The 10,296-nt window shown below is 38.2% G+C and overlaps 1 protein-coding gene across 3 annotated transcripts in view; it reads right to left on the bottom strand.

Moving 5' to 3' along the window:
* The window catches only part of zdhhc11 (zDHHC palmitoyltransferase 11), a 9,180-nt gene extending 2,227 nt beyond the window's left edge, over nucleotides 1–6,953 (bottom strand). Inside the window, exons 1-10 of one of the 3 annotated variants that reach the window (XM_007572664.2) lie at nucleotides 6,827–6,953; nucleotides 3,376–3,594; nucleotides 2,539–2,717; nucleotides 1,527–1,628; nucleotides 1,329–1,453; nucleotides 1,090–1,245; nucleotides 868–992; nucleotides 747–796; nucleotides 605–668; nucleotides 415–493 (exon numbers count right to left, since the gene is read on the bottom strand). In XM_007572664.2, the coding sequence (XP_007572726.1) occupies nucleotides 415–493; nucleotides 605–668; nucleotides 747–796; nucleotides 868–992; nucleotides 1,090–1,245; nucleotides 1,329–1,453; nucleotides 1,527–1,628; nucleotides 2,539–2,717; nucleotides 3,376–3,594 (1,099 nt within the window). In that variant the 5' untranslated portion in view covers nucleotides 6,827–6,953. Of the gene's footprint in view, nucleotides 1–414; nucleotides 494–604; nucleotides 669–746; nucleotides 797–867; nucleotides 993–1,089; nucleotides 1,246–1,328; nucleotides 1,454–1,526; nucleotides 1,629–2,538; nucleotides 2,718–3,375; nucleotides 3,595–5,476; nucleotides 5,777–6,826 lie in introns of those variants that run through there. The other 2 variants (XM_007572663.2, XM_016660988.1) reach the window with 2 other exon arrangements.
* Nucleotides 6,954–10,296: the final 3,343 nt, after the last annotated feature.

Genomic DNA, 10,296 nt, shown 5'->3' with positions numbered 1-10,296 from the left:
TAATTTATTTTCACTACAAATCCAGCTGTTCTGTGAAGGCCTCAGAGGTTTCTGAGAAATCAGGAAGACCAAAGAACACAGCAGGAGAGCTGAAACACGGTGGTGGCAGCATCATACTCTGGTGATGGTTTTTCTTTTAACACAGACAGTAGGGATAGTAAGAGTTGCTGTGAAGGAAAATGGAGCTAAATGATATTCAAAGAAGGTCTTTGAGGCAGGCACATAACTGAGGCAGGTACATAACTGATGAGGCAGGCACATAACTGCTCAGATTTGTTGGTCTGAGATCACAAATATGATCAATTATATAGGTTTGTGGTTGTAATGCTATTTTTTAAGCTATGTCCATGAATATTTTTTGCAAGGCACTGTGCATATACAGTCAATGTAAGTGTGTATATTAAAAAAGTATACTTGTTTCATTCTGTGTTGGATTTTCTGTCCCATAATTGAAACTATTCTCTTTTTCTGCAGACTTCTTAAAGTTTTCCAGCTAAGAAAAAGAAGAAGAATATTAATGCAACACAGCTGAATTTCTTATACTATACATGGACTTTTCTTTTTTTTTCCCCTCCAGATAGTAGAAGTGAGTCAATTCTGTTACCTCTGTACATATAGAGTCTGACAGTCTGCTGGAAAGTTGATTTGTGTTGGCAAATCTGAAGAAACTGTAGGAAAGTTAAAACATTACTGATCTCTGTAAAAACCATCTGACGGTTCTTTAAGGTGCTGAGATGGATTATTACCTTGGACTCTGTGGTAACGTTTGCTCACAATTATTTGATGCATCTCGGTTCTATAAAACAAAAGAGATTTCTTTACATGAAGGACTGAACACAAATAATTAGCAGAAAATAAAGTCCCTACCTTTTGAGAGCCTGTATAAGATTTTGAAGAGCAGGCGCTTGCACTTTTAGATTCAGTCTTTCGTCTTCTGTCTTGTTTCTCTCGCTTGCTCTTTACGTGATCATATGTGCTTATGCCTTTGTAAACTGGGAAACCAGTGGGAAAACAGGTGGAGGATGAAACAGTGAGGGTTCTTGACAGGGAGAGGAAGAAGAGATAAAAAGAAAGGACCACTTCACTTACACAGGTAAAGGTGAAATCCCAGCAAGTGACAGAACAGCAACATGCAGACGACGCACAGCAGAACCGTTACGAAGGCTAATGTAAGGAGACCAGCTGAACTCATCTTTACAGAAGCTAATGGCAGGAACACCAGCCACGTTGTATTCCCCAGCATTGCTTTAAAAAGAAGAAGGAAAAGAGAAGTTACAGCAACATTTTTAAAATCATGCCGTTAACATCATGAAAGACGCCAAACTCACTCCCAAACTGTGGTGCAGTCCGTAAAATGTGCGGATCCAGGTAATGTTGGACAAATATGAACAAAATGACAACAGTGAGCATGAAGACTGCGAGGATGGCTGAAATTAGCGCCACAAAGAAGAACCTGAAAGTAGCAAGAACTGAGAGTTTGCTTATGACGCACGACTGGCTTTATTTTATCCAAATCGTGAACTTACCAGTAGTTCCTCTGACCCACACAAGTGTTCAGCCATTTGCAATGATGATCAAAGCCTTCCACACATTTGTTGCAAATTCCACAATGTTTCACTTTGGGGCCACTAGAAGACAATTACTTTCGCTTATTATAATTCATTTAATACTTTCTGAAGTGAAAGTTATTATCCAGTGTGCAGGGATTTCAATTTGAATGCTTAAGTTTCTCTGTCTAGTGCCTTCACTCCTGCATTTTAACTTTTGTCTCACCAGTGAATTTATTTTCCTACTAAAGGTCTCCAAACTCGACTGTCCTGGACTGCAAATGGCAAACAGAAGTCCAGAACCGGCCCATGCTGCTGGTCCTGGATGAGTTCAGAGATTTACTGTTGCTAGCTACAGTCCAAGATGGTTGAGTTGGAGTCCGTCTGCAGAATGAGTGAAACGTACTGAGAAAAACTGAAGGATACATTTGTCCAAAAACAGCACAAACATCAGAAAACAGAATCAAACACACAATGTTGTGCAACGGTATACTCCTTAAACGTTTCCTTATTATGTCACGTTACAACCACAAACAATGGTACATGTATATATAAAAAACACAAATGCAAGACATTTATGAAAGCTACTAAAGGTCAGGGCCATCTACTTAAATACAGTTCAATCAATTAGTTTTCACTAATAAACTTGTTAGTGACCAGTGGCTGTCAACTAATAACCGTAATAGCAGAAAACTAAACTAAAGAGCTTATTTTTAGACCAATACACAGACAGTACATATTTGAAAGCTGATAAAGTATGAGAAATTACCTAGACAAAATCTACAGCAGACTAATAGCTAAATGTCATAGACTTAGCTATCAGTTAGCACTATTTGCTAACTAAATATCAATTCTAAAAATACTGATGATTTACTAATAGATTTTGTATAAGATTAAATATCTATTTGCAATAACGAACGGCAACAGAAATGTAAATATATGACATCAATAATGTTGAATCGCGTTAGATGCTGCTGACTGGGATACATACACCTTGACATCACAGAGGTAACAGTGAAGGTCCTGGATGACATGTGCTTGTTTTGCCTTGTCAAAAAGAGGCAGAGGAGAGGAATAGTTCTTTTTGGCCCGAACGGTCGGATCTGCTGGATCTATAGTCACAGTGGCAATGTTAGTGAAAAGGTGTAGCAAAAATGATGAGCCAGAAATCTGAGAAAATAACAGTTACGGAAGATAGCAGCGATGTCTGAGAAGTGCAGCAGAATATGCAAGAAACCAAAATCCACAAAGTTTCAAAAATATTAAATTCTGAAGTCCACCATGAATTTATGGAGTATATTTCTACAGGAGGGAGAGACGGGAGAAATGGCACAAGGTGGGAGAAATAGACAGGATGTGTTTGTTTGGAACAGTTTTTTCATCGATTATACATTACAGCCATTAAGACTAAATGCAAGCGTTTGGAGTTATTTTTAAGTCTGAGCTTGCAAAGTTAGATACAGCTTAAAAAAAAAAAGAACAAATAACAGCACACTTTATATTTGGGGGAAAAAAAAAATATCTGTGAAGATCCGCTGTTCTTTGGTTTCAGACACTCGAGTAAAATGATCTAGTGTGTTGACATCATGCAGTGTTCATCAAGTAACAAAAAGACCACTGAACGTGCTGATCCAGTTTGACAAGGAGCACAGAAAAGGAGACAGAGTAATGTGTTGTATGACTGGAGGCCATACAAGCAGGCTACACAACAAAACCCTTGTTTTGTTTTTCCATAGCAGCCCAAACAAACTCTTAGCCGAGTCCAACGTTTGTTGATTATTCAAATATTAAAAGAGACTCACAGCTGCAGCGACAGCTTTAAGGATACAGCATAGCTCATGGCATTCCATGGCCAAGGCAGGAGGGGGATGAAGATCCCAAAGGAGACTACGGCGAGGTAGATGTACACCACCCACCCGATCACTTGAAGGGGCTGAAGGGGCCACGACCATCCGTTGATCCTTGGGGTCCTGAAGGGGACCAGCTCACTTTTGCTGCTGCCATGAGTGGGAGCTGTGCGTCTAAACCTGCGGCCGAAGCAGTTCATCTGGACAGTGACGGAGGAGAATAAGGGCAGACTTTTAGTATACACGTTCTCCACCTGTTAGAGTGTAGGAACATTTGCTGGGGAAATGAGTTAGGAAAATGAGCTGCTGATAATGAGGGCAACTGTTCAACTGGTGACCAACGGAGTGCTGCTCAGACCGGTACATTTCACAACTACGAAAATGGAGCACAGACCAGTCTATATTTAGCTTATATGGCAAGAAAAATAATGGGAAGAATAACTCAATTTAAAAAATGTAAATATCTTTAGCAAACAATATGCATAATATGAACATTGAAAGTAAAATTTCAGATTTTTACATTTTTTTATTTTAAGCAACAATAAACATTTCTGCTGTGCTTTTAGGATTGTCACATCATAAGAGGCAAACGGTTCCAGCCAATTGGCTCGATTGGTATATAGGAAGGAGAAGCACCAAAATGTCAAGTGTTCCCAAAAGGAAGAGCTTCCAACATTTCAGAGCAAAGCCACCTGTGTAAACATCACACAGGTCAGCTAACCTTTAACAAAGTGACAAAGATTCCAGCTTCATTTGTCGTGCTATTTTCAGTCTTCCTCTTTTATGTTTTAAGTCTCCATCTTGTCACAGAAAACAGCTTCCATTTAAATAATTTTCTTTTAATCGCTTTCTCTGTGCCTTTGTATAAACACTTTATACATACAGTACAAAAAGCTAACTTTGGAACTTCATCGCTCAGTAACTGTGTCCATTGAGTGCTGCAAGAAGAGCCTGGCATCACTTAATAAAATGTGTTAATTGACTGGAAAAAGATAGGATTTCTAGAGACCATGCCCTTGTTGGAGCAGCCAACCAAAGAGAAATTCTGCCAATTCCAGTCATCAGTATATTTCTAAGTAGATCTCTAGGCTGCATGTTGGTGTTTATGTGTATGACTGGGTTGAAAAAAAAAAAAAAACTTTATCCACACCAGCAGTCCTTAGGATTTAAAGATTACGTTATTTGCACTTTTACTTAGTTGCAACTATGTTCCTGATTATTAGACAATGGCATTCCAAGTCTGCCATGGTCATCTTAGTAAGCCACTTTCACAGTTTATCATTTCCAGATTTGCATAAAATCCATGTAGTATTCTGAAATTGGGCACATATACAACGTTAAGAAATTAATTTAATCTAAATCATGGTAAAGACATAAAAACACATGCCCAAAGTCTGGGCATGCCTTTTGTGATGTGACCAGAGGTATCAATGTGTGCCAGATTGTTAGCTTGATTATTTTACAATATAGTAACAAAACAGATAAGCTGCTGTTCTATGGGTGACACACTATATGTAAAGGAAATTTGAATGATTTTACAGAAAGGTCTGGCAGGTAGCTTTAATAGTAAAGCAAAAGGCTGTAAAAAGTAAAATGGTATTCCAAAACTGATTTACGAGGAGTCATTTGGTACATCGCAGCCTTATTTTCTTGTCAAAATATCTTTATCAGTTTGTTCACATCGAGAACTAAACGTAGTCTGCATTTAAGATATATAAAAAAGTAAATTCATCCATTTACGGAAGTAACAGAATCCATCCTGCACGTATTTAGCAGGATACTTGAAGAAAGTCCTCAGGAAACAGCTGACCAAAAGAGGAAAATAGTCTACCAAGGATCAACATCCCCCTTTCAAATTTCGCACGTGGTTTTACTTCAAAATCCCAGTTTTAAACTATAATGTCCTATATACTATCATACATAAATATCCCAACCAGATATTTTTACTTTTTATCGTCTTCACATTGTGTGGAGGTTTTTCCTCCCTCTTTGTTTGACATTAGTGTTTGAAACACAAACAACCTCCAAAGTCAACAGAACAGGTAATTGTTTCTTCAATTGAAACCAAAATGTATTACTCACCTCTTTCATGGGAAACCCACAATAAACAGTCATTTCTTTCCAAACCCAAACGGAGATTTCCACCGCATAAGTGTTTTTTCGGCAGTGCAGGTGCGTCACATAAATGGCTTACTGTCAAATAGTGTGAAATCACACAGCATCAGCTAGAAATGTTTTTTTTTTTTTTTTTGTTTTTTTTAACTGTCTGAATTCAGGAGAAATGTTTCATGCCCTTGTTTAGTGAAGGACGAGCAACGAGAAGTTAAATCAACTCACTCAGCAGGTCGCAGAAACGCTATGGTAACTGTTCCCTGGCGCGCATGCGCGGGGCGGCTCGCTTCTTTTTTTTTAAACCAGTACCTTCTACAAACTTCTTCATTTCAGTCTTTCTCTGAGCAAAACAGCTAACATGCCTTTCAGAAAAAGCATTATAGATTTTTACTTATGCTTTATGCTTTAGTGTTCACATGTGAGGATAATTAAACTGCAGACATAAGAGACTTTATAGTTAAAGCTCTCCTATCATTTCAGTGCAATCTCCTCTCTAAGACATGAAAATGTGTAATAGAAACGGTTTTACACTTTCACTTCCTTAAAAGACTTACACAACACAAGTAAAATATTTTTTGAAAGCCTTCAGAAATGATGAGAAGGCATCATTTGTGCATTTCAATATACCGCTCTTGTTTCTTTCAGCCTCCTTTGACTGCATGGATATTAAACACTCACTGCATCTAAAACAACTTCCACACAAGAAAAATGCACAGAAACAGTTCATGAACAATACATACTTAGGAATGCAGGTGCAAGTATTTATTCTCGAAGGGTTTTGCCTTAATACAAAAAAACAAATAAAATATGGTCTGTACACCAATTTTCAGTCTTTAACCAAATCTGAGAATCCCGCTGCTTCATCCGTGTTCAGTCAGCAGCAAACTGCTGCGCTTGTCTTAGCAGATTGTCTGTGCATGAGCTGCTGGCTGAGCTCTCTGGTTTTGGAGACTACACTGGAGTTGGCAATTCGTGCAAGGCAAATCAAGCTTTAAAGAGTTAAGTTTTAGTTCACTTTTGTTCTCTAACATAGTAGGCCAGAAACAGATGCATATAAATTCTGTTTAAATTACACTTTGGTGTACTATGTTTACTTATTAGGGGACTTCTGAAGACACTGGATGTTTTTGAGGGGCATCAGAGTATGTAGAGCTGAATGCAAAATAATTAACATTTCTTAATTATTTTGGAAGCTATATATAATTTTCATTTTACTTCAAAATGCTACACTACTATATGTTGATCTATGTTACATAAAATCCACCCCCAACACCAAAAAAACGTTTTAGTTTAAGGTAGTAGAATGGAAAACCTGATTACCTGTACATGGCACTGTTGGTAGCTTTCCAGTTCACTGTGATCCTGACATGTGCTGGTGCTGTCCGTGGTACTGGCATCATTATCAATTATAAGAAAAATCAATTAGTCAAAGCGACACCGGCGACGTCACTTCCACAAAACCCTCCTAGCTAGCTAGCTCAGGTGTTCAGAGCTTGGTGGGAGAAAATGGCAGCTGGAGCTTAAGATGGAGAACTTTAGGTGGTAGGCTAACATAAGTTCGTTAATTTTTATTTATTTTTTTATTGTTCATTTAATTTCGAAACATAAAGAACTGTTTACAGGTTAACAATCTAGAATAACACATTGAATGTTCAAAAACAACCTCAAGTCATAGCTAATGTAGGCATTGTATTTTGAAGACTTCCGGTGGGTTTCTATGGCTACAGAGATAGGTAGACCACGTGACAGCCGAGGCTACGGTCTTTCACTAGCTTTTCCCTCGAGGAACAAACTTTCGCAATGTTAGGCTGGGTAAAGCTTCGTCATAATGGATTGTGACGTAAAACAGCACAAAAGTCAGCAGTTTTTAAGTCAGAGAGGTTGTGGTGAGCAGAACATAGTTTCTTACAGAAAGCAAAGTGGAAAATGGCAGAGTCAAACGACCAGTCGCAGAGTGATATCAATGTCTCAATTGACAACTTGGAGGACATCTTATTGCCTAGCTTGAACACATTGTCACCTGCACAGTGGACTTTGCTTTCACAAGGTATAAGGGATTCGCATATAACAAGCACTATGGCTGACATAGTTGTAAACATTTATAAGCAATCTGTGGAAAATTCACTGAAAATCCTTGCTCCAGTGTTTGAACAGAATATGGCGACCTCGTCCTATGTGAAGAGTGAAGTGCCATTAAAAACGATCAGTGTGCATTTGACCAGCTTGATTTCAAATGAAATTGCCACCGTTCTGCAGGTATCACCAGAAGTCTGTAGGAGTGGTATAGAGTTAAACTCTTTGATGGAAGAGGAGGTCTCGCGAAAAATAACGGATGTTGCAAATGCCATTCAGAAGGCCCCTGATTATCCAGTGGAACCTGCTGTATATGTGAGTGGCTGCTTTTCTAACCTGAAAAATTTTAGCAAGATGGTTTCCAACACAGTTGAATGTCTCCAAAAACATCTGAACAGAGCTAGAACAAAATGTGTTGAAAGATACTGGACAGAATTCACAAGTAAGTGGGCCTCAGGTGTGCCTTCACCAAAACCAGAGGTTGCACAACATAATGTTTCAGAAAAAGGCGTTTCTCAGAGAATAAAATCTCACATTTCTCTGCCCTCCATTTGTGAGAATATTTCTGAAATAATAGAGAAATATACACATGATTCATGCAATGCCAAAGCCTCTGACAATGTTGCAGACGCTTTGCCAGCAATAGATCCTTTCAAAACAGATGAAGTCACAGAAGAAATTTGCCAAACTATTTTAGAGGACCTTCATTACTGTAAGTCTCACGGTCCAGTTGGGCAGACAGAGAACACTTGTCCATGTGTACCACATTTTAACTTAAAAAAGATTGCTGGTTATGTCAAAGACTTCTATTCGTCAAATCTCAAAACTGATCCAGTTGGAAAACAAGAAATAATCAGCAAACCAGAATATTCCAAGTTTGTTGAGCAGCAGTTCACCAACATGGTGTCTTCTCTGGAGAAACTGATGTATTCAAGTGACACAAAACTTGTCAAACTAAAACATAAGCCACATAGATTAAAGAGAGTATTGTTCTCCCTTTTGCCCGGATGCATTCCTGACGTTTCATCAGATGAGGAAAGCCCAAAACCACTGTACTACACCGAGACAGATTACTTTCCTAAATTGGATTTTCAGGCTGTTAAACCCAAAATTGTCAGCCTATGTGCAGAATGTATGGAAAACCCAAATCTACAAGACAGGATCAAAATGTTTAAGAGGGATCTGACAGATAAATTATATGTTCATATCATGAAGAAGCATTATCATAAAATTCCTGTTCCTCCAAAAGGAAAATACCTTTCAGATTGTGTCCTCTCTTGCAAAAAGATAAGAGACATTTCTGGAGAGTTTGAAATTTCCCCTGAAATTATCTACGTCAGAGTAGAAGACAGTGTAGGAACTTTTTTCCAGAACATCTTTCTTTGGATAAGACATGAAGAAACAGATCACATAACTCACAGCGACAGAGTATCCAATGTGCTCTCGGAGATCAATGACATGGTTGGACAACTATGTCCCTCATTAAACAAAAGACGGCTAGAAGATGAATGGGATTCCATGCAATTCATTGGAAGTTCATTCACCGACAACACTGATTTGGATAAAGAAGACCACATTTCTTTCAAATCTCACACTGATTCCTTGGTTCTGGTCCACCCAGGATCATCTACCAAGACGTCCTCTGCTCATAGGTTTACGTCATCAGGGAAAATTGCTACACATGTCGATGATAAAATCCAAACTAGCGTGAAATATCCGGAGACAACTGAAACCATAGAACAAACTAAAGAGCTGGAGGAGGCTATGGCATGTTTTGTAATGAGTGCAGTTTTAGACTGTTTGAAAGAAAACGGTGGACCCCTGGAGTTCGAAGAGATGACAGATATTTTGTCTTCAGTCTCAGGGGAGAAGGTAGATAGATTGCCTGACTTTGCTGCCAGCATACACAGCAAAAAAATTAAACATTTTGTTAACGAGATCTACAAAGATGTGAAAAAGCAGTTTGGCTCTATTGAAGCGGTGTGGGAGGCTGCAACATCACAAGCTGGTCGTCCTTTCACGCGTGCCGTCTTGAGATATTTAAGAAGCAAGAATCCTAATACACCCCCAAAAAATCCAATTTACAGGTTCTTTTCAGTCATCACAAAACCTTTTAGGAAGCAGATCCTTTTTGAAAACATGGAGGATCTTCTACCTGCCCGTAGATTACAGACCACAAACACACACAAACTCTAGCATTGTTAAGCAAAACATACTTTTTTTTTTTTAGATCTTTTATGCAAGATTTGTGCCTGGCCTTTACATCTACAGTCTCAGTTTTCACAAGATAATATATTTTTCATTTTAAAAAAATGTTCATGCAATATAATTTGGTATCTCAAATAACACAAAGGTGAACTCTGAAAATATTGACAACTGTCGTTATATTTGGAGTCTTCAACAATTGGGTTTTCACCAGGTTACGCTGGTTTTTCCTTGTAAAAAAAATACACCTTCACGTATCTAATTATTTTAATACAAAATAACATACATCTCACAATGTCAAATAAAACTTAAGTACAAGAACTACAAAACACTATAACTAAAGAAAATAGCTAGTTTGTCACAATTCCAGTTTTGTCATTATTCTGCACTATTCTACAAACATTTTATATTATACATATATATATATATATACACACACACACACACACATATCTGTATATCTGTCCATCCATTTTCTTACACACTTGTCCATACTGGGGGTCAGGATGTGG

This window comes from Poecilia formosa, unplaced genomic scaffold (genome assembly GCF_000485575.1).
Source record: "Poecilia formosa unplaced genomic scaffold, Poecilia_formosa-5.1.2 Scaffold306, whole genome shotgun sequence".
Classification (NCBI taxonomy): domain Eukaryota; kingdom Metazoa; phylum Chordata; class Actinopteri; order Cyprinodontiformes; family Poeciliidae; genus Poecilia; species Poecilia formosa.
The sequence above is the reverse complement of the archived record's forward strand: the minus strand, read 5'-3'. Positions and strand labels throughout refer to the sequence as shown.